The following is a 25,706-nucleotide window of genomic DNA, read 5'->3' as shown; positions in this document are numbered from 1 at the left end:
ACTGAAGCCCAGGGGAAAGGAAAGGTGAACAGCGGTGACAGCCGAAGTCGGGGGTGAGTAGGTACTGTCCCTGGCAGCCTCTGGGCCCCCAGGAACTCCCGGTCAGCCCCGTACAATCGGGGGTGGGGGGGATGGGGACGGGATGCTGCCAGCAGGCGTGACAGCAACAGCTCCGGCTGGAGTCTGTGACGTCAGGCCGGCCGGGAAGAGGGCCAGGAGGGCTGCTTTTTATGGGCCTGACTTGCTGCAGTCAGGCCAAGGGTTCACAGGCAGGGCTGGATGTGCCGTCTCTCAAGTGACATCACCGGAAACCAAGCTCGTGCTTCTCAGTTGAGAATGGCGTTCTCACCTTCAGTCAACTACGGCTCCGTGATAAAACTGCATCATTTTGTTGATAATTCCGGGCTTCAGAGGTGACAACTGACTTAGGGTATATTTTGGTGAGTGTCCAAAGGAAGCCAGCCTTGGTACGAGGTAACATTTGCTGGGAATTTTACCAGGACACTACCGATACACCAGATCAGCCCCTCTTAGATATTTTTGGTGTTAAATTAGTCCTGATTGCAGCAGGACAGTTTGTCTCCATACAGTTCACCCTCTTGCTATTTTCTCACGTGAATCCATGGAAAGCAAACTTCGGTGGAGCGCCCTGACTGCCAGGACTCCCTCAGGGTCAGCTCTCAGGAGAAGGGTGGTATGATGCATATTCAAGAAACTGAGGCTATTGTGCTTCACGTTCCTGGAAGCCCAGCCAGACAGTCCCACATATTAGGTACTTAATCACCTCTTCGATCACTTAGTCTACTACTTTATTCCCCAGAGGATATACATCTCCTTCCAGATCAGAGATAACTCCCTTCAGCCACTCTGAGCTGAGGCCAGGATCCCTGAACCCAATATCCCAGTGCCTATGGAATTACGGACACCAGAGAGTAGACAAGTTGATATAAATACTCACGTGAATACAGAAACAGTAGAAAGGTGTGTTAGGGGGTCAGGGGAGAAGGGGTCGACACTAAGCCTGTTGGTTACCTTTAGACATAACTAGTGTGTTAATAATCAGGTGTGCACCGAGGTGACATGACAAGATCAAAAGAAAGGTCTTACAGATGCCCTGACCCCAAAGCCCAGTGACACAACTGCAGAATGGGGGAAATTCATTTATTCAACGGAGATGAATTGTTGGGTCCAGTTATGGGTCAGGCATGGCTCCAGGGACTGGGGATGTAAGAATGGGCACATCGGACAGAAGGTTTCTGTTGTTGAGGAGCTGACGTCCCTTCGGGAGGGCAGCACATCCAAAAAGGGCCTGGTGATTTGATCCTAAAACTCTAAAGCGGGGTATCTCAACCTTGGCACTGCTGACATTTTGGGCTGTACCGTTCTTTGGGGTGGAGGGTGTCCTGGGCGTTTAAGGATGTTTACTAGCATCCCTGGCCTCCACCCACTGGATGCCCATGGCTCCCCCAGCCCCAGTTGTGACAACCAGAACGTCCCCCGGCGGCTCCAAGTGTCCCCTGGGGAGGACAGTCTCATGTCGGTTGAGAACCACAGCTCTTGGTGATTTCTCTTGATCATGTACAAAAAGGGTGGGGGGCTGCTCTGCATCTGAGCTGGGAGGCCCCCATCTCTGTTCAGAATGGAGGAACGCTCTCTTGGAGATTCTTGGGGCAAAGCCTACAGCGACTAGAAGGGTAGGGAGGACTTGCAATAATCTCATCTGAAAAACAGCTAAAGGTCTGTTTTGCCCGGAGAGCGGATGACCCGCTGGGGGACCCCGAGGCTGTCTCCCCATATCCCAAAGGCAGGCAGTTATGTGCAGGGGGATTCGGCTGGTTTTGGGCTGTCTTGAGGCACAGAACTGAGTCCCGGAAGTAGGATCTGCAAAGAGATGATGCTCAGGTCGGTGTCCTGTGGGTTGGGTGTCACCGCCCCCCGGGCGAGGCGCAACTGCGCATCTCCTTTCAAGCCCCCCACCACCACTGCTTTCCCGTATCTGGCAGTGGGTTATGGGGGGAGATAAGCAGTGGACCCTCCCTCACCCGCACTCCTACGGCACTCTGGTCTGTAACGGACATGCGCGCTTTGGAGTTGGCTCTTCCTGGTGCTCTGGCCCCCCCACCGTGCTCCCTGCAAAGTTGCTGCCGGGCCCTGCTGGTCTCCCAGAGGGACCTGAGGCCGGGGGCCTGGGGGACCTGCAGCCTCTCTAGTCTCCGCCGAGGGACTTAGGCCAGGAAGGGGTGGGCACCTAGCTTTCCCCAGAGGTAACGCGAGCGAGTTTCCCGCAGGAAGGAACTTACAGCCAGAGGCTAAAGAGCTCGCTCGCCACATCCCAGGCCCGTTCCCACTCTTCCACGGTCTGGAGGGGTTCTGCTCTCCTCTCCCTCACTCTAGGCCCGGAGTCCAGGCCCACGCACCCCAGTCTACACTCCAGCAGGCCTGGCCCTTCTCACTTCCCGTCTTCAGATCACACCGGCCACTTCCCAGATGTAATGTCCGTGCTTCTAGGAAACAGCCTTCCTTCCGCCCCTGGCACCCCAGCAAGCACCCCAGTGCCATCAACATGTGCCGTGAGATCCAGGCCAGCCCCTCGCAGCCCTGCAGCTCCCCGCATCCTCCTCGCAATTGCCCAGTCCCCACACGTAGGTTCTGTTGGCAATTCCTTGGATAAAAACACAAATGTGCACACTTTCTCTGAACAGCCTTCAGCGCCTTGGGCTGGCTGAAGCCGCATGAAGAAAATCTTCTCACATGGGCAACAGAACCTGCAGTGTGTGCCCCCTGGAGCCGACCCACTCAGATGGCTCTCTTCTGGGTCGCCGTGTCTGCCCGTCCGCGAGCAGGCTCTCGATGGCCCTTCTCGTAACCAAGGCCTCCAGAACCCAAGGCCGACTCGCCCATCGGGGCCGGAGGCGTGGTGCTGGGGGCACACGACCTTTTCATTTTCTTTGAAACCAGAAGCAAAAACAAAAACTTTTAGGTTGAAGAAACATGGCTTAATATCTCCTCTTTATATATTTATATAATCTTTATGTCAACAGAATTATAAAATATAATTTTGAGTATTTTATATGGAATAAGGAACCCCAAAGGCAAACGGACTGAGGTTCCATGAAAGTCGGAATGCGCCTTCCCAGGTATTAGAATGAACTGTGGAAATTTGAAAATTAGGTTTGGGGTTTTTTGGTCTCTTTCCCCAAGGTTTCCAAGACTCCCGGGACCAATTTCTTAGGGAGGGTTTGGAGTAGCGGGGTCCCTTTGGTAGCCTTTGCAGGACTGATGCTTTCTCCAAGTTCACGCAGGGGCCCAGGGTCTGGGGCTGTGTGTCCCGGGAGGATCTCCCTCCTCCAGGGCTCCCTCGGGGGCTTGGTTTCCTCCTTTACGTAAGGAAGACCTCTTTGGTAGCCTGAGCTTGGACTGACAAGTCCTGGAGATGCAGAAGCTTTTCTCGCGGACCTGAGCTTTCCTCTGTGCTCTGGAGGTTCCTGCCCGACTCTGAGACACTAGGACTCCATGAACATTAGACTCTGTGCTGTATGATGAGGATGCTAAGCCTCACGATGACGGAGGGGGGAATAAGACAGGAAAAGAAAATGTACCACACCCCCCCACATCTAAGGCAGACCCTGTTCTTCTGGCACTGACCTGACCCCTCTGGGAGGCACGCCTCTCTTAGGGGTGCAACAGAGAGAAAACTCCAAAGCAGCAGTGCCGGCGACCCCGACCTCTTCAGCCTGCACTGCAGTCCTCCGGGCCACCTGATTTGTGGCAGGGACCTTGGACTCTGGACAGGTTTCTGGACTGTTCTGTACTCCGCAAGGGCTTACTGCACACTTCTTGCACTTGCATGCACGTGGGATGCCAGCTCCTGGAGTGTGCATCGCAAGAGATAAGCCACCGGCTCTGTGGACTGTGGAAGCCAGAGGCAGACCAGAGACGCTCTGTACCGTAGTCGAGGGAGAGATCCTGCTTGGGGCTGTAGACAGAGCCCTGGAGCACAGGAGAAGGGGGGGCACGTGGCAGGTCCCTTCTGCGGCCCATCTTGGTGGGCGAGCCTCCGTTCCCCGGACCCTGGGCTGGGGAAGCAGCAGGTGGGGCCTGGAGGCCTCCCCATGAGCCCAGCCCCAGGTGGACCCTCTTTCCCGGGATGTCCAGCCTCGCGCGGGCCTGGCCCTCCGGTTCTGCTGAGTCCCCACCGACTCTCCGTTAGCCTGGCCCTCAGATAAACAGCTCTGTTCTTGCCGAAGAGTTTTTGTCTGACCTGAGCACAGCAGGCTGGAGGGAGACGTGCCCTAGAGTAGAGGGAAATGGTACCACGTGTCTTCAAAGAAAATCAGATTCACAAAGTCCACCAGCGTGTTCACAGTGGCTGCCTTCGGGTGGGGGGCTATGTGTGTGATGCTCCTTCATATTTCTGGGTGGCATCCTTTTTGCCCACCCTGAACGCTGACTATTTTGTAACAGGAATAACAGAGCTAAATGAAAGCGAATGGAATGTGTCACACATGACGGCATTCTAGACAAAGACTAGCTATTTGCGACACGGAGACCCAGGGTGGGAAAAATGAAGTAAATGTTCTCTTGCAGACACCTGTCACACACTGTTCCCTCTCAGCGGGTGGCGGTGGCCTGGGTGGTGACAGGTAGAGCCCCTTGGTTCTTTCTTTTTTTTTTTTACTTTTATTTAATGTATTTATTTTTAAATTAATTTTTATTGGAGGACAGTTGATTTATAATGTTGTGTTAGTTTCAGGTGTACAGCAAAGTGAATCGATTATACATATACATATATCCACTCTTTTTTAAGATTCTTTTCCCATATAGGCCATTACAGGGTACTGAGTAGAGTCCCCTGTGCTCTACAGCAGGTCCTTGTTAGTTATCTGTTTTACACATAGTCGTGTGTATATGTCAATCCCAGTCTCCCATTTCATCCCACCGCCCCCCTTCCCCCCTTGGTAACCATAAGTTTGTTCTCTACATCTGTGACTTTATTTCTGCTTTGCCGATAAGTTCACCTGTACCATTTTTCTAGATTCCACGTGTAAGCAATATTATACGATATTTGTTTTTCTCTTTCTGACTTACTTCACTCTGTATGACAGTCTCTGGGTCTATCCATGTCTCTGCAAATGGCACTATTTCATTCCTTTTTATTAGAGCCCCCTAGTTCTTAGGTGGGTCTGCAGGGGTGTCCCTGTGAGTGATTACAACACAGACATGCAGTGAGCACTGAGTGCCAGGCCCTCTACGTGCATTACCTGTGTCTTTCATCCACACTGCTGCCCAGTGAGGCAGGTACTATTATTATCATGCCCATTTTATTTTTATTTTTTTGGCCACACTGCGAGGCTTGCTGGATCTTAGCTCCCTGACCAGGGATTGAACCCGTGCCCCCTGCAGTGGAAGTGCGGAGTCCTAACCACTGGACCACCAGGGAAGTCCCCTATCATGCCCATTTTAGAGAACAGAAAACTGAGGGCTAGAGAGAGAGATAGCCGAGCTGAGATTTGAGCCCAGGCAACACCTGGCTGCAGAGCCTGGGTGCTGCTCCTGTAGGAAATCCAGGTGGGGCCTGAAGGCAGGACAGGTAGGCAGAGGGGGCGGGCTGTATGGGAGGCTGCCGGGGCTTGGTCTGGGCTGGGCTGGGCGGCTCTTGACCCCAGCACGGCCAGGGAGAGAGCCTGGGGACAGCTGGGGCCAACACTGTCTTGATCTTCCTGCAGCGTGCTGGACATCTTCCCCACCGTGGTGGCCCTGGCTGGGGCCAGCCTGCCCCAAGGCCGACACTTTGACGGTCTGGATGCCTCGGAGGTGCTGTTTGGCAGGGCGCAGGCTGGGCACAGGGTAAGTGGAGGTGGTACGTGTCCCACCTGGGCTTTTCCAGAGGCGGGACTCCTGCCCCTCGTCGGGGTCTGGCTGCCTCTGCGCAGACAGAACCATCGTCAGAAGATGCCTGCAAGTGGCCACTGGAGATGCAGTTTGTCCACCACCGAGGGGTGATTCCTTTGAGATGCACCTGTCCTTCCACTCCCACTCTTCTTCCTGCGTCAATCCAGCTCCTCAGTCCAGATTTCTATGCGGCAGTTTTGTTGTAGGGTGGGCATCCATTGGGGCTTATTCCCTATACTGAATGACTTTTTTTCCCCTCACCATCATTTAATTTTCTGACATTCCCTAGGCACACAGCACATTTTTGTTGGATGGGGTGCATGACCTGTGTCTGTGAGTTGTGTATCGTGGGGTTCCCCTGCCAGAACGGAAGCTTCCCGAGGTCAGGGAGCTCACCATGGAATTCTCAGAACACCTAACACAGGGTCTGGCGTCCGGCCAGCGTGCAATAAATGAGAACTGGATGAATAAACCAATGAACGAAAGATGCCCTGGGTGGCAGGGCTGGTCCTGGAGAGCTCAGCACACACACGGCTCTCCAGCCCCCAGGGTCCCCTCTTCGGGGCGCTCTGAAGCACTCGGTGGCAGCGACAGCCAGGAAATGTCAGGCCGGATGGCCTTTCCCTGTCTTTCTGTGTGTTTTACTTTTGCCAAAAGGAAGAGGAAGTGGGAGGAGGAAGGAGGCCGGTGGAACCCGGAGCTCTTTCTGGAAGGCCCCATGCGCCCGGCTTCTCAGTTAGGGACCCACACATCAAAGGGTTTATTTCTGGCTTTATTGCGGGTCACATGGAAGTGAGTCAAATGTCCTGGGGCAGTTCCTGAAGCTGCCCTTCCCCACGGCCGGCACACTGGTCCTGAGCGAGCACCAGGGCTTCTCGACGATGCTCGGAGTGGCCTCTAGAGCAGGACGGCTGCTCCCGGCCTATCTGACCCCCTGGAGCTGCAGACCCTTCCAGGCCGAGCCCAGCTCCCGCAGGACAGCCAAGCAGGAAGGTGGCTTCCGCCTCTGGCTGGGAGTTCGCAGTATGTGACCCTGGGGGGTTATCGACGACGTCAGCGGAGAGATGCTCCCGCGTGTTTATGACCACGGCCGCGCACAGAATGATCGGGGTCACCAGGAAGCGCTTCAAGGACTGTGGCCTCCTTGACGCTGTCCGTCCACGGGGGGAGGCCAGCTCCCGGGCGCGGAACTTCCGTTTCCAGACGGCAGAGGGCTCGCCGTCTTTCTCAAGCTGCCGCTTCCCGCGGACCCACGGAGGCCCCGCTTCGGGGCTTCGCGGTTGCTGGGCTGGGCCCCCGGGGGCTGGGCCCAGGGGCAGGCAGGAGAGGCAGATACGAGCCGCAACACCGGCTGGGGTTTTCGTGGGGACGTGTGATGTGTGTGGGCTACCCCGTGGCCTGGGAGGGGACAGCTGCCACTCGCCACTCGCCCAGAGCTCTGGTGGCACCTTCCAGGGTAGAGGCACGTGGGCGCTGGCACCTGTGGGCCCGGCCCAGCGCCCCAGAGGACTGGACTCCTGCAGCGTTAGTCCAGACACCTTAGAGCTCAACGTAGGTTGCCACTGGCCCCAGATTCAGCCGCTGCGGAGACCGGAGTACATTGTCTCGAGTCTGCTGATGGAGGGCCAGGAGGGAAAAATACATGAGTGACTGTAGAAATATACATACCTATGCACACATATACACGTGGGTACACACAAACGTGCACGTATTCGCGTGCTTTTTGCCTTTGGGTTTTGGTTTTTGGTGCAGCGTACAGGATCTTAGTTCCCTGACCAGGGATCAAACCTGGCGCCCCCAGAGTTGAAGCGTGGAGTCTTAACCACTGGACTGCTAGGGAAGTCCCTTGTTGTTGTTTTTGTTTTGGTATTTAGTAATCATTTATTGAGTAACTATCATGTGCAAGGCACCGTATCATTCTGGGACATCCACCTGTGTATAACAGCCTTAAAGGTTAGATTTAAACATTGCCACCTGTTTGGAACATTCCTTAATACTCAAATTAGAATATATTGATTAGTTCCCACTGCATACACATATATATTTTAATAAACACAGCTGTGTTCGCCCTTAGGTATATGTTGGGCTTACAAGATTCGAGTATGGGTTGGTTTAGAAAACCATTCCAGTTTCAAGAAGCTCAAAGTAACTCCTAGACCGTCATCTCAAAACAATATGCAAAAAGTCCCAGCGGTTGGGTTCTTCCCTATTTTGCAAACGAGTAACGGAAAGTCGGAGAGCTGAAGCAACCTAGGGCCACGTAAGCCCTGGCACCCTCCCCAGGTCCTGCGTTGAGAGGTTTACAGGCAAATGCTGGGCTATAGGTCTTCCTGCTTTGAGCGGTCTCACCACCCACTTCGTGGACAGCTAGGGTCACTGATGCCATGCTGTGTATTCCTGCACCTGCAGACCCTTTTGCTTCTGATCTAGAGGGGTCTGTGTCCAGGCAACGAGGGCAACCGCAAAGGGGGAGAGCGGAGCGGGCAGGAGAGGGCGCGCAGCCTGGGGGCAGGCATCCCACTCGAGGCTCGCCTGCTTCCCGGATGGAATTCGGAGGTTGCAGCATCACTGCCAGTCAAGTCCTACCTCAGCCCCAGGTTGCCATGACCAAGTCCAGACATTGTCAGCCAAGGGAAGGCTTCTTAATGGCTCTGCATCTGTCCTGTCACGACCAGTCTGGGGCCGTGTAGTCATACAATGCTTGGTCCATCCCTGGAGACTATACATTGTAGAAACGGAAGTCGGGTCTTGGTCTCTGCACTGCTGATCACTTCTCTTAGGGATAAGGGAGGCCCCCTAGTGGCAAAAGATGCTGTCCGGAGCGGCTGGCATGAGGCTAACGGCTTTTGGAGACCTGGGTCTGTGCACCCAGACCTGAAGGGGTGGGAGACCCCTCTTTCTGGGGGGGCTACCCAGGCACCAGCCTCCAGAGAGGTAAGGAGACGCTCCCTGGTTGAAAAAGCAAAACAAAAGAAAACAAAGCAAACAGGTAAGAAAGGCAACCAACCAAGAAGATGCAACATGTTTGCAGAAGATAAAGTTATCTTTGAAATTCGGACCGGGTGTCCTCTGGAGAGGAAATGTCTTCAGCTGTGATTCATGTGTAAATTTGCCAACCTCCTTCCTATGTTGATATAAACAAGAACGCCATAATCAGTCTGCTCAGAGGGGAAAAGGAGGGCATATACGAGTTCTCCAAAATCCACCTGCCCTCCTGAGAGCGAGCCACTTTGCTTGCTCTTGGATTCTGGAAGTGGCGCCTGGTAACACCAAATGAATATCCTGCACACGGCAGCCGCCACTTATGGAATTTCTGTTTCTGTTACTGAGCCATAATGTCAATGGCTCGAACCCGCGGGCCTGGGCTCCCATCTCCTGGATGTCTGAGTACATCCTAGATCTGTTGACAATAGATTTCCCAAGTCCCCCACTTCCTGCCCTCTCCAGAAGGAAACAAAACAGCCTCCTGTGGTGAGAGGCTTGGCTTCCTTCAGGGTTGGAAGAAGTGAGGGTTTTGAGTTACGACTTCTCTTCCTGTTTGGAAGGAGCCTGCTGTCATCACGCCGGCTGGGGACCTGGCAGGCCCTGTCACGAGAGCACGGAAGCAGCAGGTGTGGGAGGAGCCCCACCCTCGCTGGCATCCTTTCAGAGCCGGGAAACTTGGGGGGACAGCTGTTTACCGCTCCAACAGATGTTTCTCATTTTTTTTTTTTTTTTAGCTCCATGGAAACTTTGAATCACGTAAGCGCCTTTCCAGTGATATATATCGGTCATGGTTCATACCAAGGCGGTCTCCCGTTTCCAGCCCAAAGCCACCAACTTGCCAAGGATGCTGGTCATTTATTTTCTACCAAACCTTGTCCTTGGGAACCCTGAACTAGGTGTTTCCATTCTGGAGGGTGATTCTTTTTATTTTCTGGGGGGGAGCCACGCCACTTGGCTTGCAGGATCTTAGTTCCCCAACCAGGGATCGAACCCTTGCCCCCTGCAGTGGAAGCGTGGAGTTGGAGGGTGATTCCTTCATTGATGACTTGCTCGGTCTGAGTGCGGTAGAACAGAGTCAGAGGTCATCTGTGTTTGGAGGGAAGGCCGTGCCTGTGCCCAGTTCTGGAGAAATCACACGGAGACGCCCAAACCGTGAGAGTTGGAGAGTCGACTGGATGCTGAAGAAGCTGTTTTTCAAAGAGATCCAAGGATCACCACCGATCTGTGTCAGGCTCCCTGGGAATATTTCTAAAACATGCAGATCCCAGGCCCCGTCTTGACCCTGAGGGGTGGGGCTCAGGCGGGGGCCGGCCTCCTGGGTGGGTGACCCCTGCTGTCACAGAGGGACCTGCGCTTAGAAGGACCTTGTGCTTGCTTTAAAGCACACGTGCTGTGGCCACCTTGAAATTCTTAATTTTTTTTTTTGTGTGTGTGGGGGGTAGTAATTAAAAGAAAGTAGCTTTTTAAGAAATTTATTTTGGGACTTCCCTGGTGATGCAGTGGTTAAGAATCCACCTGCCAAGGCAGGGGACACGAGTTCAAGCCCTGGTCCGGGAAGATCCCACATGCTGCGGAGCAACTAAGCCCGTGTGCCACAACTACTGAGCCTGTGCTCTAGAGCCCGCGAGCCACAACTACTGAGCCCACGCGCCACAACTACTGAAGCGCACGTGCCTAGAGCCCATGCTCCGCAACAAGAGAAGCGACCGCAATGAGAAGCCCGCGCACCGCAACGATGAGTAGCCCCCGCTCGCCGCAACTAGAGAAAGCCCGCGCGCAGCAACGAAGACCCAACGCAGCCAAAAATAAATAAGTGAATAAAAATTTTTTTTAAAAAGGAAATTAATTTTGCTGAAGTGTAGTTGATGTACAATGTTGGGTTAATTTCTGCTGCACAGCAAAGTGATTCGGTTATACACATATATACATTCTTTTTCATATTCTTTTCCATTATGGTTTGTCACAGGATATTTAGTATAATTCCTTGTGCTATATAGTTGAAATTCTTAATTTTCGGACAAGGTTTCTCTCATTCTCATCTTGCACTGGACCCTGCAGATGACATGGCTAGTACTGGGCCTAGGAATCCAAGCAGAGCTGTAACCCACTCCGATTAATTGACTAGCAAAAGAGCTCTTTCACACAGGCTCCCGGGAGTTGGATGGTGTAGACCACAGGCCTGTGTCTGTGTTTGGGGCTGGGCTGGGTGTCAGAGGGTGGGTTTGGCAGGTGATGGGGAACAGGGACCACGACAAAGAAAGTAATGCTGAGACTTCCCTGGCGGTCCAGTGGTTAAGACTCTGCGCTTCCAATGGAACTAAGATCCCGCATGCCACGCAGCGCAGCCAAAAAAAAAAAAGAAAAAAGAAAGTAATGCTTTCCAGGGAGCCTCTAGCATGGTTTTCTTATTTGTAAGCCCTGCCCCCTTTTCCCAGGTGCTGTTTCACCCCAACAGTGGGGCAGCCGGAGAGGACGGAGCCCTTCAGACCGTCCGCCTGGAGCGGTACAAGGCCTTCTTCATCACTGGTGAGTTACTGAGGGACCCTGTCCCACCCGGACTCTCACTCAAGCCTCCAGGATGATGTGGGCTGCCCCCTTTCAGGGTGCTCTCAGCATCTCCAATGGTGCCGCCCCAAACCCGGGCCCAGGAGGGGGGCTCAACACACAAGGGCCCTGCCCAGGCCCTCTGTACCTACAGGTATACTAATAAGACCTTCTGCCTTATTAGCAGAGATCTCCAGCCAGCTCAGAGCTGGTCCAGCACATCCACACTGTCCACTTTTTCACGTGAAAAACATTTCATCCCACGGTTATGCTTCCAATGCCAGTCTGGCTGAACATTCAGTGGGAGCTTAGAGATATTTTGAAGCAAGAGACCGTTTCAGAAAGTAGATGCTAGAGGTCTGTTTAGCAAACCCAAGTTTCTCTCCGGCTTGGCTCACCCTGTGACCGTCTTAAACGTATATTTTAGAAAGGTGATAGCAGATCAGCATGGTTCTCAAAGTCTTGCAATGGCTTTTTGCTTCCAACTGAATTCGGACTCCCTCCACCCTGGGTCCCTGGACTTTCCTAGTCTTAGTTCTCCAAGAGCGACTGTCCTTTTCCTTGGCCTCCAGATTAAAATCCCTCTCGGCTTTTAAGGCCACCTGGATTAAGAACTCCGTCTCGTCTTCCCAGCTGGGTAGGATGTGGAGAACTCCGGTATTTACCACATTCTGCCATATACGCCAGTTATTTAAGTACATCTTTTATTTCTTCTAGTAGCTTTAAGCTCTCTAAATTCAGCCTCTGTAAGTTCTTTAATCGTTGTTGTCTTGACATGCTTGGCACAGAATCTTGCGTCTGGTAGGAACCCTAACACTTTTTTTTAATGAATGAAAAACAACCTCCCCCCACGCCCCCCCCTACAAAAAAAAAAAAACCCTCACCCAAATCTGGGATCTGATGTGGATTCCAATTTGATTCAGTTATTTTTTTTTAACTCAATTTCTTTTTTTTTAATGAATTTATTTATTTATTTATTTAATTTATTTTTAGCTGCGTTGGGTCTTCATTGCTATGCGCGGGCTTTCTCTAGTTGTGGCGAGCAGGCGTTACTCTTCGTTGCGGTGCGCGGGCTTCTCATAGGGGTGGCTTCTCTTGTTGCAGAGCACGGGCTCTAAGCACACGAGCTTCAGTAGTTGTGGCTCTCGGTCTCTAGAGCACAGGCTCAGTAGTTGTGGCGCACGGGCTTAGTTGCTCCGGCATGTGGGATCTTCTCGGACCGGGGCTCAAACCTGTGTCCCCTGCGTTGGCAGGCGGATTCTTAACCACTGTGCCATCAGGGAAGTCCTGATTCAGTTAGTTAAAGTTAGAGTTTTCCAAAGAATTATATAATAAAGAACAAAAATTTATTTGCCCTGAGGGTGAATAAGTGACCCCCAAAGAAAATGTGGCATAAAAACAAAACAAGTTCTTTGAGTTCATCACATGAAGGATATTAAAAATGCCACAAGAATCTTCCACTTTCCAAGACCTAAAATGCAAACCAGTGAGATGTTTGTTATTCTTTCAGATGGAAAGTGTCTACATGACAGCCCTTACATTAACCTATCTCAGAGGTATGGTTTCTCCAGGCTGAGTCAATTTCAGAAGTCATAACCCAGCCAGAAAGCCCTTGTTGTCACAATGCTGGGATCATAAACGCTACTATGAAGTGATAGGACTGTTTGAAGTGATCACAGTCAGACAGGAATTATGATACCCAGGGGAGGTCTGTTCTTCTGAGGCATCACCAAACTCCCAGGAAAGTTAGCAAGGGAAGAATGGAAATCTCAACAGATGGGATGAAATAGGATGAAACAGGATGAAGCCCGGATGTGCTCTGATTCCTCCTTTTCCCCACCCCCGTCCCTGAAAATCTGCATATGCTAATGACATAAAACTGCTTTGGGATAAGTGAGGTGAACTGACATCTACTGCATTAGATTAGAGAAAGAGGTGTGTGTCCCTCTATGATGAGGCTGTGATTTCTGAGGTCGTGTCCTAGGAGGAGCTTTAAGAGGCAGCGAGTCTGTTTCGCCGTGTGGCCTAGAATTAAGTGATCTTATTGCTTTTACCTTTTTCAAAAGAGTAATTGAGGGAAACTTTACACACAGTGAAAGCCACAAACCTAAACGGCACGATTTGATGAGCTCCTATAAATGTATATACTTGCATAAGGACCTTCTTAATGCTGTGAATTACATCGATTTGTTTTCAAATGTTAGGTCAACTTTATATTCCTGGATAAACTCAGTTGTGATGTATTTTTCTTTTTATATATTGATGGATTTGATCTGCCGAGATTTTGTCTATAATTTTCCTTTCCTGCAATGTCTGTGTTGGGGTTAGGTATCAAGGTTTTGCTAACCTTGGGAAATGAGTTGGGAAGTGTTCCTTTCTCTGTTTTCTGGAAGGGGCTATAGAAGATTGGTATTATTTCTTTCATGTATGATTTCTTAATGGAAAAGTTCTTGGTTATCAATTTAATTTCTTTAATAGGTATAGGGCTATTCAGATTTTTAATTTGTTCTTGTATCAGCTTTGGTAAGTTGTTAAAATAATTTGTCCATTTCATCTGAGTTGTCAAATTTACTGGCCTAAAATTGTTCATAATATTTCCTCATTATCCTTTTAATTAATCTTTAATGAAGCAACTTTTAGCTCTGTTAATTTCCTTTATCGTTTTCTATGTTATGATTCCCGCTTTTATTTCCATTCCTTCTTTACTTACTTTACTCTCCTTATTCTAGTTTACTAAAAAGGACACTTATATAATTAATTTTAAACCTTTCTCATGTTCAAATATAAGCGTTTATAGCTACAGTTTTCCCTTTAAGCACTGCTTTATCTGTATCTCCCAAATTCTATGTTTTACTTTCATTATCTAGTTGGAAATATTTTCTAGTATCTTGTCTAATTTCTTCCTTGACTCAGGTCATTTAGAAAGCTGTTGCTTAATTTCCAAAATTTGGGGGCCTTTTTTAGCTCTCTTATCTTTGTCATTTCTAATTTAATTTTATTGTGATCAGAAAACATACTCTGGAAGTTTTCAATCTTTTGAAACTTACTGACACTTATTTTATGGCCTTGCAGATGATCTATCTTGGTGAACACACCATGTGGAAGTGAAGCAAATGTGTATTCTGCAGTTCTTGTGTATAATGTTCCACAAATTTCAATCAGGTGGAGGTGTTGATAGTTGTTTAGATCATCTATATCCCTCCCGGCTTTTTGTCTAGTTGTTCTATCAATTATTGAGAGAAGCGTTTTAAAAATCTCCATTTAGGATGTAGATTGTCTGTTTCCCTTTAGTTTTGTCTTCCTTAAAAACTGACTCTTGATCCTTGTGAAATATCCCTCGTTATCTTGGTACTCCATATCGTGAAGTATGTTTTGTCTAATGTTAACATAGCCACTCCAGTTTCCTGTGCTTACGGTTTGTGTGATATATCTATTTTGTTCCTTTCAACTCAACTGCTTTTATATTTAAAATGCGTCTCTGTAGGCAGGAAAGAAAGGAATCTTGCTTTCTCATCCAGTTTGATAAGGCTCTGCTTTTTAACTGGAGAGTTTTGACCATTTGTTTTTCTCTATATAAGATCATTTCATCAACAAATAGAGGTGGTTTTACTTTTTCCTCCCCAGTCTGGATGCCTTCTGTTTCTGGTTCTTGCCTAATTTCTCTGGCTAGAACCTCCAGTACAATGTTGAATAGAAGTGGTGACAGTGGACATTCAAGTCTTGTGCTTGATCTTAGGGAGAAAGCTTTCAGTCTTTCCTAAGTATGATGTTAGCTCTGGGTTTCTCACAGATAATTTTTATCAGGTTGAGGAAGTTCCTTTTTATTCCTAGTTTCTTGAGTGTTTATATCATGACAGAGTGTGGGATTTTGTCAAATGCTTTTTCTGCGTCTATTGTCTATTGAGATGATCATTTTTTTGTCTTTTGTTCTATGAATATACATTGCTTTACACTGACTGATTTTCATGTTGAACCAATCTTGCATCTGTGGGATAAATCCCACTTGGACATGGTGTATAATCCTTTTTATAAGCCGCTGAAATCAGTTTGCTAGTATTTACCGAGGTTTTTTTGTATCTCTACTGTCTGCAAGCCAAGGAAGAGAACCCTCGCCAGAAACCAAATTTTCAAGAACCTTGATCTTGGACTTCTAGCCTCCAGAACTGTGAGAAGATAAACTTCTATTATTTAAGCCACCCAGTCTATGGTATTTTGTTATGGCAGCCTAGGCTGACTAAAATAGCATTTTAAGGCTTCTCCATGTCTTTTCATGGCTTGAGCTTATTTGTTTTCAAAGATGAATAATATTCTATTGCCTGGACGTACCACAGTTTATTTATCCATTCACCCACTGAAGAAAATCTTGCTTGCTTCCAAGTCTTCACAATTATGAGTAAACCGTTTTGACAATTATGCTATAAACATCCACGTGGAGGTCTTTTTGTGGACATAAACTCATTTGAATAAATAACAAGAAGTGTGACTGCTAGATCGTATGGTTAGAGTGTATTTAATTTTGTAAGAAAACACCAAGGTGTCTTCCAAAGTAGTTGCACTGTTTAGCGTCCCCGCCGGCAGTGATGACAGTCCCTGCTGCTGCACACCCTCACCAGCATTTGGTGTTGCCACTGTTTTTCATTTTGTCCCCTCTACTAGGTGTGTCGTGGGGTCTTGTTATTTAATTTGCAACTGCTGATGATGTACAGTGTCGAGCACCCTTTCATATGCTTGTCTGCTAACTGTGCATCTTCTTTGGTGAGGTGTCTGTTCAGGTTCTTATTCTCATCATCCTGATTGTTGAGATTTAAGAGTTCTTTGTGTATTTTGGATAACAGCCCTTTATCAGATATGCCTCGTGAAAATATTTTCTTCTAGTCTGTGGCTTGACTTCTTGTTCTCTTGACAGGGTCTTTCTCAGGGTCTCTGAGCTTCCTTGATCTGCGGTTTGGTGTCTGACATGAGTTGGGAGGAAATCTCAGTCATTATAGTTGCACAGATTTCTTCTATTCCTTTCACTCATTCTTCTCTTCCTAGTGTTCCCATTATACTTTTTGCAGTTTCCTCACAGTTCTTGGATATTCTGCTCTGTGCTTTGCAGATCTTTTCCCCTCTTTGCTTTTCAACTTTGGAAGCTTCTTTTGAGATATCCTCAAGCTCAGAGATTCTGTCCTCAGCCATGGAATCTGCGAACGAGCCCATCAAAGGCATTCTTATTCTTATTTCTGTAACAGTGTTTTTGATCACTGGCGTTTATTTTTTTCTTTTTTCTTAGGACTTTCATCTAAAAGAGGACTCCCACCCCCGTGGGGTTTTTAACTCTTAGACTCATCTACACTGAGCCTCCCACCACTTGTTAATCACAGTTCGGGTTTTCCTACCAGGGCACTGGTTCCCAGAGGTGTCTGCTTGTGGGTTTCTGCTCTGGTATGTTGTGATTCTCTGTATTCACCTGTCTGTCTCCAGTTTGGGGGGCAGAGGTTTGCCCTGTGACCTCACTTCTCTGATGGATCTCAGAATAGTCATTGAATTTTTAGTTTTGTTCAGCTTTTTACTTGTTAGGGTGGAGGGCTGACTTCCAAAGCTCCAAATGCTGGACCAGAAACTAGACGTTTCCTATTGAGTAGTTTTTAAACACTGGACATGGTGTGTGATGCATTGTAGAGATTCTGACTTTCAATCTGAGGAGTGTGACTTTGGTTCTCGTGGGCAGTTAATTACTGCCTAATCCGCTTAAACTTGAGGAGGCTTGATTTTATGCTTTGTCAGAACTGGGATCTGTTGGATTTTATCCTTAAGCTTAGGTAAACGCCTTCATTCTGGGATACAGTCTTTACTCCTAGCATGAACCTTTTGGGACTTCAATGGAAAATATGAAGTGTTTATCAAGCCTTTCTAACTTAACAGAATTCACACTCTAAATTCTACCTTCCCTGCACTGGGTAGCACAGAAATGCGTGCTGAGCTCTTCAGGCTTGTAGCTGTTGCTAGAATCTGTGCGTGCCCAGTTCAGGGGTCAGCCAAGGTTTTGAAGGGAGTTTATTTGCAGATTTTAAGCCTTCCCCTTTCTGGCTCTCTCCTTCCCAGGATTTTGCCCACCAACTTTCGTCTGTGGTGGCAGCTCTGAACTCTGTCCCGACACCTCATGCCAAAGAGACCACAGCCCCCTCCTGGGGCTTTAGCTGCTCTGACTGGGTGGGTAGGGAGGTGTCCCCAGGGGAAAACACTTAAACACAGACCCCACCCCGTGCGGCCTCCTGCTTTCAAAAATCAAATTCCTTTCTGCCTGCATGGATGATTTTCTGGTGCCTTCAACTGGTTGTTTTTTTTTTCCGTATGTTGCTTAGAACTTAAAATTGTCATCTATGGGAGGATGAGTTTTATGTGAGCTACTCCTTCACTATTCCCTTAAGCGGAAACCTTTAATTTTTATAAGAGGAGTCAGTCCCCACCTTCGCTTGACTGATTGCCAAAGCTCACGTCACCTCTGTTTATTGGCAAAGAAGAAGAGCCAACTTCAACTCCAAATGCTAGGCAACGACTCTTACTCTCTGTTGGACACACTGACATCCCTCCCAGGAGGAGAAGCATCAACAGAGGCTTCCTAAAGGCTCTGATCTACCCATTCTTCCCTCTCAGTGTTTCACATTTTATGTTTCTGTTCAGATTGGCCCAGAATGAAAGCTGCGTCCTCCCGTGGTGTGACTGTGGCTCCTCTGTGGAGATTTGCTTTCACTGAGTTGCACTTGGGCTTCAGGCTCTCGGCTTGTAGCGGAGGGTGGGATAGAAAGTTGTCAGCTGGACCGTCCTCATCACACAGCTGTGCTTTTTGTAAGGATGCTGTTCCATCCCACAGGGTCCCCTGTAGGAGGAGCCAGTGGAAAAAATTCTCTCACACCTCAGGGCTCTGCTTCCCCCGAGCGGCTGGTAAATGTCTACCTTGTTCACGTTTCCCTGCTAAGGAGACCAGAGGCAAAGGAAGTGTTCAGGATTGCCTGTGTGTTCCCAGGGCTGTCCTCTGCCTGAATTCCTTTTGTTAATATAATTATATTGTATTCATTCCTGTCAGAAGCCTTAACTACTTTTTGTACGGAAAAGGGGGAAAAAGTCATCTGAATCATTAACAGCCAAGGAGGCTGCCATCGCTTCAAGCGTTTTCGTTACCCGACTTCGGGGACCGCCATAACAGCCAGATTCTAACTCAGACAAGAAACTGAACTGCAGCCCGAAGTGAAACGACTTCCCTGGCCTCCCTGCCTAATTTGCCAAATTGAGTGTCCTGTGGACTCAAGAAATCAATTTTCAAAAAACACATCACATGTACTCCCAGAGGGTAGAGGGGAAAGACACTTGAGTCAGTGTCTTAGTGGCAGGGAGAGCGGTCACTGGAACACTGGAGTCCTGGTACGTTTGCACTCACTTGTAATCCAGTGCTGGGCTTGACGGGGTCTCTGTTGTCACCCGCTCCAGGTGGGGCCAGAGCCTGCGATGGCAGCGTCGGCCCCGAGCGGCACCACGACCCTCCCCTCATCTTTAACCTGGACGATGACGTCGCAGAAGCAGCGCCTCTGGAACGGGGTAGCGCCGAGTACCAGAGGGTCCTGCCCAAGGTCAGAGCGGCTCTCTCGGGGGTCCTCGAAGACATTGCCGGCGACAACATCTCCCGAGCGGATTACAGTCAGGACCCTTCTGTGACCCCCTGCTGTAATCCCCACCACACCGCCTGCCGCTGCCAGGCCGCGTGATGGAAACACCGGGAAGCGAGACGGGCGGGTTCACATCCCGACTGCGGATTTGCCCACTTTGCAGTGATGTGTGCTTTAAAAATAAGGCTCAGAAGTTTGTTTTGAAGCCCCCACTCTGTGTCCCCCGCTGTCCCTTCCGCGTGCCGGCTTGAGGGCATGCCGAGCCCGAGCTGTAAGAAAAGGCACCTGGGCTTTGGAGTCAGGAGTCAGACCAGGTCCAAGCCCCAGCTTTTGAACTTGAGCAATTTAACCTAACTAATTTAACCTAAGTTAACCTAACTCGCAAGCTGATCTTGAGGATGAAACAGGTGATACGTGAAAGTGCCTGCCTGGCACGGGACGTGACACCAAGCAGGCACTCAATATGTTTTAGTTGCCTTTTTTTTTTTTTTATGCACCCAGCTTTGCCAGTCATTTGAACAGAGGCTCATCCCGGCTGGCATCTAGAGCAGCACTTCCCTGTCTTTCACAGACGCACAAATCAACTGGGAGCATGTGACCATGCAGACTCTGACCAGGTGGGCTGGGGGGCCTGAGGCGCTCCGTGTCTAGGAAGCTCCCCAGGGGGATGCTGTGAGCAGCACGGGGGATGCGGACCTGACAAGGCGAGAGCTGCTTCCAGGTCACGAGCAGCAGGGCCCGCAGAACTCCGCGGCCCTGCCCACCTACCACCATCCCGTGCGACAGGTCAAACGGCTGTATTTTAAAGATTTTAGGGATGCTTCCTGCTTTCAGAAACCACAAAGAAGTAAAGTTTTAAAGCCTCAAAAGTGCATTGCCATGGTTTTATTATCAGTGTCCTAAATGGGACTGAAAGGTCATAAATGATTTATTCCAATCACTGCAAAAACCTTTTGCCTGGGTAAAATAGCCTCTCTCTATGTCATATACAAGAAATACAGTTCAGAGAGATTCTCCTGTAAGTACATTTTTACGCAGCATACACTTTCGAAAGGATGCTCTTTGTAATATAAAATAAGGGTTATAGACCAAGATGGTTTGTCCATGTGGACGCTCTGGCTGGGACGCACTTTCAACAACGGCAGGATGTGGATTTGCAGAGCTCCCGCACCTACCGGCCACCGGGGCTGAGACGAGCCTGCTGGGCAGCAAACCGCGTCCCGGGTTCCTGACCCCCCATTCTGCTCACACAACCGCATGCCTTGCATCCACCTTCCTGGTCGTCTCCAAAACCGCCTGACAGGGGCGGTCCTGCTGTTCACCATGCCTGCTTCGTTTTGCCCTTCTGATCGCCGCGGCACAAGATTATCTACCGAAATCAAAACAGAACGGCCTTACTCTTTCCGGGAGGGGGCTGACGGGCAGGTTGCACCGTCAGCAGACCTGTGCCCACGCGGGGTCGGCGGGGGCAGGCTGGGCCCGGCAGAGCTTTCCCGCCTGTCTGTCCACAGGCCGACCCTCGCGTGTGGTCACGGAAGAGTCACCCGTCTTCTTTAGGTGTAGACGAGGTGGCAGTTTCAGAAAATACTTTTTGTAAAAATATATGTGTGTATTGATATGTATATGGGTTGCTTTTTTTGTTTTTTTTTTTTAAGGCTCATCTTACTTGTAAACACAGACTGCTAAATCACCATGAAAAAGTCAGTAAATACCCTTGGTCCCAAGAGTAAGACAAATGTCAGAATATATGCAGACTTGTCAAGGTTGGCTTGTTACCGAAACCAAAGCTACTCCCTTCCTGAATACAGCATCTTTCTAAGGGACCAGAAATGATCAATTCTCTTTTCTCTCATTGTGCTTGGAGCAAAGTAAATCCCAAGGAGATGAGAGGGATCATACCCAGGTTAGTGCCAGTATATTTAAAAAAGAAGACCAGCAGTGATGACCCAGCGAGCCCCACAGGAGATGATCCGAGCAAACCTAGGCTCATGTCCGGGAGAAGCTGAGACCCCAGGATCTGTCAGGATCCCAGAAGGTGTTAAGGAATGTGGGTAGACAGGAGGATTCTGGACAGATATTTGCAACAGGCATGACAGTTCAGAACAGAGGCAGGGAGAGGAAGTTGTTTAGCATCTCCAGTGGACCATTACAGCCAATGAGGACATGACTAATATGGTCCCTCTTGCGAGGACATCCCAGGGGCACTCAGGCCCCGATCCTTGTGCGCTGAGATGCAGAAGCCCACCCGCTACCCCATCGCTCTGCCTGCAGGCATGAGGGCAGGGCTGGGGTCTGATGGTCTCCGAGACCCCTACCACCGGCTCTGCACACAGGGGCTGCTCCGAAATTGCTAGGGCCTAGCGACCGTTCTGGGGAAGCTCGTTCAGCGATCGACACTGTCACTAGCAGGAAGCCTTCCTTCTACATAAATAAAAATCGATGCAGTTTAAACTGACTTCCACTCATTTGGTCCTTACGAGGGAGACAGGACGAATGACTTGTACCAGGCTTCCTGGCACCAAATAAGCAAACAGGCCTTTCATTTTAGTGCTAGTTCTTAAGCGTCTCCATTTTTTTTTTTTTAACTCCAAATGATCTGCATGGTGTATGTATTATTTGATACAGGTTTTCTTTGGCAAGGGATCACCTTCTGAATGCTGATATCCAAATTCTGTAAATATAAGAGGTTTCGAGGTCTACTCTGATTACAGTTAAGTATCTAACAATCTAATAATCTTTTATAGCAGTCACAGGCTTTTACCAAAGTTGCTGATTCCATTAGATTCCACATGTATACCCACTGCATCTGACCTGCTCTGGTTCCCGGAAGATACAACTTCAGATAAATGACCACCAACTTTTGGGGGGGACAGAAAGGCTCCCGCTATAGCGAGTAGAGGCAAGAGAACCCAAAAGCAAAACAACTGGTCTCTTGGGAGGTCCTACTGGGAGACGTTTTTAAATGTGTAATTTTAGTATTTTTAAGGATGACTGCTTTCCACCCCTAAAATGTAAACTTTACTGGTTGGCACTGTATTTGACAATCTGTCTATTAAAAGCCAGAAATGCCGATCTCAAGCTGCAACCCACAGAGCCTTTTGGGAAGTCAGGAACATGGCCCTGCAGTCCTGCATGAAGGGCCCTACAGCAGCTTTTGTTTTTCTTTTACTAGACTTACTAGATTGTCCTATGGATCTCTGCAAGAGAGAAGCCAGACCCGCACTCCATCCTTTGGCAAATGGAATCCAACTGACCCAAAATCATGACCAAGAGAAAACACTGCAGCCCAAGATCTATGCCCAATGGCTACTTCTCTCTGCTTCCAGGAAGGACAGTCAGCTGACTCTCTAAGCCTTGGCCTAAACACTGCTTCCATCTTGAAATGACTTCAAGTGGACCGTCTGGGCTGTTTTCCGACTGAAGCTCATAAGAGAGGTCTCTATGTTACTCTGAACGGAAGCTTGAAGAATCAGAACCAGGGGGACAAGCTTCTCTTCACCCCAGGATGCTGAGAGGAGCCACGCCCAGCGCCCAGCTAAGCCTGGGCCCTCGCTGCCAGGACGGCTGAAGCAGGATGCTGGGGAGGTGCCCGGCTAGAGGTGCCCGGGGGGCTTCGCACCACTGCTCCGCTCTCCGAGTGGCTGTTAACGAGCAGGGGTCGGTCCTGTCAGAGCCGGAGGAGGGTGAGGGTCCAGCCCTGTCAGAGCATCACCTTTAGCATCACGAGGGCGGCAACATTCTGCTCAGGAACCTCAGGAGAATAAGAGCTTAGACGGACAAGTTTCTCCCAGTGAGCAGCAGAGAGAGTGCTAAAGAAGCAAAGTCAGGGTGCCCGGGCCTCTGAATGCGGGGAGGCCGCCAAGGCTCCCTGGGCAAGTACGTGGTTACCCTAACACTGTCGGGTGGGCTAGTCTGTGGGGTCTGAGGCTTCCCGGGTGTTAGGGGAGGACTAGTTGTGACGGACGAGACAACAGGGAACGGACTCCGCCCCGTGCACAGGTGAGGGTTCTGTCTAAGCACACGGACTGGGCGCTCTTAAGGGTTCCCGATGCTCACAGGGGGAAACTCATTCTCATCATCAAGACACACTGGTCCCGTCGCAAACTCGTGTTCGGGGATGACCTCGCCTCGGAGCGCCCCGCCATCCTCAGAATAACCTGGAAACCAACAGTGAGACGTGAGAGAAGCCACGGGGTCTGTTCTTAGGCCGCGACCCTGGGGCCGGGCCTCAGCAAAGCGAGCATCCGGGGACCCACGGGACAGACTGTGCTTCCCACGAGTCCAGATCCTCACCGTTTACGGCCCGAAGCCCCTGGGCGGCTGGTCTCCTCCACCTGCCCGCCCCCATCTCCTCCAACTTCCCACCTGATTACAAACCGTCCAGGAGGCAAAGGGTTCCCACTACTTGTTAGGGAGGCTGCCACTGGGGGCTCTGCCGGCCCTGTTCTGGGACCCGCGCTTAAGGCTACGCCCAGGGCCGCATCTGAAGGAGACACGTGGTTCGGGGGAGCGCTCCGTCCACAGGCAGTGGTGACGGGAGAAGAGGGTCGCTGTCACATAAGGCCCCCCGTGCCCGCTCACCTGGCACCGTGGAGGCTGCAGATGGGCTTGGTCTGGCTACAGTTGCTGCATAAGACTGAGGTAATGAAGCTCTGAGGTCATTTTCTTTATTCTCGTCGGCAGTTCCTGAGCCAAGCAAGCTAATTGCAGCGATGAAGTGGGGGGAAGGAAGAGACAAAGAGGTCACCTCACGCCCAGGACACTTCCAAAAGGCAAAGCACCCGGAAGCCCGTGCCGGGCCCCTGGAGTTCAAGGCATACACCTGTCGGTTCCCTGCCAGGTCAGCGTGGACCAGTGTGACCTTCACCTGCCAATCACGGGATTTCTCATCTCTGGCGTTTAGTAAACTGAGATCGGTCCTGTGCTCCTTCTGGCACGCGCAGGCAAGGGCACCCAGGAGCCCCAGGTGAGGGGGCAGTGGCAACTCGGGGCAGCCTGTCCGCAGCAGGAGGTTGCCCTGCCCTTGGCCACAGAGGTCAGGAGAACGTCTCAGTTCAGTTTGGTACACGGCTCTGAGCGCCTGTTATGTCTGAGGGACCCCGGGAGGAGGAGGGCTCAGCAGGGAGATCCCATTTTGCGTGTTATTGAGCCCTACGTGAGCCCAGCACCAAGCAGGGCCCCCTCTGGCTCTGCCCCTGGGCCCGCCCCTGAAGGAGGAAGGGAATCGAGAGCCCTGAGGCTGGTCGCTGTTCTGGGCTGAGGGGCACACAACACAGCCGGCTCTTGAAAGGCCGGCTTTCTGAAAACTGGTCTCTTCACCTGTGGGTCTTGATTAAGACGCAGTCTCCTCCATCCTGAGGGTCCAAGTTGTAGATGTAAAGGTGTCCACTGGATGATGCCACCAGGAGCCTCGGCAGCTTCTGGATCCTAAGAGCCAAGAAGACATGTGCTGGGATGACAACGTACGTGGGCGGCAGATCCGCTTCCAGGGGCGAACCACCCCCCCACCCCCCTGAGGGCATCACCAGCGTCTTGTCCCGACATCCACGAACCCGCAGCCCGCTGACCCCAGAGTCTGGGTTTCTGGTGATTTCCTTGCATTGTGTCCTAGTGATCTACCTTGAAGATGATTTCTTGTCTTTGACCATAATTGTGTGGGTGAGACAAAAGGGTATGCATACACCCTGATGCTCTGTGAGGTTCCCCTGCCAACAAAAGCGTCCGCCTACCTGCCTTATGTGTGTCTCTGCCTTTAACAGCGGAAGGAAGGATGCAGGTGCAAAACTGGCCCCCATCTTTGCTGGCTAGTTTTACAAAATTTTTCAAATGTTTGGCTTTAATAAACACTTTTTAATGTCTTACATAAAACACCTGTCGACCCCATAGGTATCTGGACCGAGACTTTGGAACTAGAGCCTTTTTACATAATTCCGTAAAAATGGGAACTGTCTTCAAGACAGTGTCACTGGAACGAGAAGGTTAAAATTCCCATGCCAGCTTCCAGCTCAGCTTCTCAGCCCCCGGAGAAAGGGTCCCACCGGATGGGAAAGCAGCTGACCGGCCACGGGGTGTGCTGTGGGTCCTGACCTTGCGTGCCCTTCCTAGCTCCCTTCTCTTGCCTTTTTTTTAAACCTGTGTGTGTGTGTCTGGGGCAAGTAAACCTGTGCTTTGGGGAAGCAAATCTGTAATGGTTTGTGCCTGATGAGGGGTGGCACTGCACGTACGTAGAGAGGGTGCAGATGTTCCTGTGCCCAGAGAAGCCCAGGCGCCCGGTGGCAAAGGCCCTGTCCTGGTTCATCATGTCGGACACCTGGGTGGGGAGGTAGTTGGTCGCAGCCATGAACATCTTTCCCACGTAGCTGGTCCAGGTTGAGGGCTCCTCTGGCTGGCTGGGGAGCAAGGCATAGGCGAGGGTGAGGCCAAGCTGTCCCCTGGCAGCCATCCAACATCCCCAGCCGACGCTGGGAGCCGTGCTCACCGCAGTGGGAAGGGACTGTGCCCTGGCATGACGTTCCACCCACCCGAATGCTCGGGACGTGCCATTCTGGCCGTACCCAGAGGGCGTCAAGGGCTCATGTATCCTTCGGAAGAGCCACTGCACGGCCGTTAAGAGGTTCCCAGTGCGACGGCTCTCCTGCATTA

General features: G+C 50.4%; 2 protein-coding genes across 7 annotated transcripts in view; one reads left to right on the top strand and one right to left on the bottom strand.

Moving 5' to 3' along the window:
- Window positions 1–19,163, top strand: part of ARSG (arylsulfatase G) — a gene marked incomplete at both ends in the record, with an annotated part of 70,898 nt that extends 51,735 nt beyond the window's left edge. Inside the window, 4 exons of one of the 2 annotated variants that reach the window (XM_079725643.1) lie at window positions 5,727–5,847; window positions 11,313–11,403; window positions 11,480–11,575; window positions 18,889–19,163. In XM_079725643.1, the coding sequence (XP_079581769.1) occupies window positions 5,727–5,847; window positions 11,313–11,403; window positions 11,480–11,575; window positions 18,889–19,163 (583 nt within the window). The remainder of the gene's footprint in view (window positions 1–5,726; window positions 5,848–11,312; window positions 11,404–11,479; window positions 11,576–18,888) is intronic. The other variant, XM_079725642.1, reaches the window with a different exon arrangement.
- Window positions 19,164–19,934: 771 nt separating this feature from the next.
- The window catches only part of WIPI1 (WD repeat domain, phosphoinositide interacting 1), a 30,656-nt gene continuing 24,884 nt past the window's right edge, over window positions 19,935–25,706 (bottom strand). For 3 of the 5 annotated variants that reach the window (XM_079725641.1, XM_079725639.1, XM_079725640.1), the window contains 4 exons: window positions 25,289–25,453; window positions 24,384–24,491; window positions 23,646–23,764; window positions 19,935–20,433 (listed from right to left, as the gene is read on the bottom strand). In XM_079725641.1, the coding sequence (XP_079581767.1) occupies window positions 20,042–20,433; window positions 23,646–23,764; window positions 24,384–24,491; window positions 25,289–25,453 (784 nt within the window). In that variant the 3' untranslated portion in view covers window positions 19,935–20,041. Of the gene's footprint in view, window positions 20,434–23,120; window positions 23,222–23,645; window positions 23,765–24,383; window positions 24,492–25,288; window positions 25,454–25,706 lie in introns of all 5 variants that reach the window. The other 2 variants (XM_079725638.1, XM_079725637.1) reach the window with 1 other exon arrangement.

This window comes from Hyperoodon ampullatus (genome assembly GCF_949752795.1).
Source record: "Hyperoodon ampullatus genome assembly, chromosome: 19".
NCBI lineage: Eukaryota > Metazoa > Chordata > Mammalia > Artiodactyla > Ziphiidae > Hyperoodon > Hyperoodon ampullatus.
This window is presented reverse-complemented; position numbering and strand designations above follow the sequence as displayed.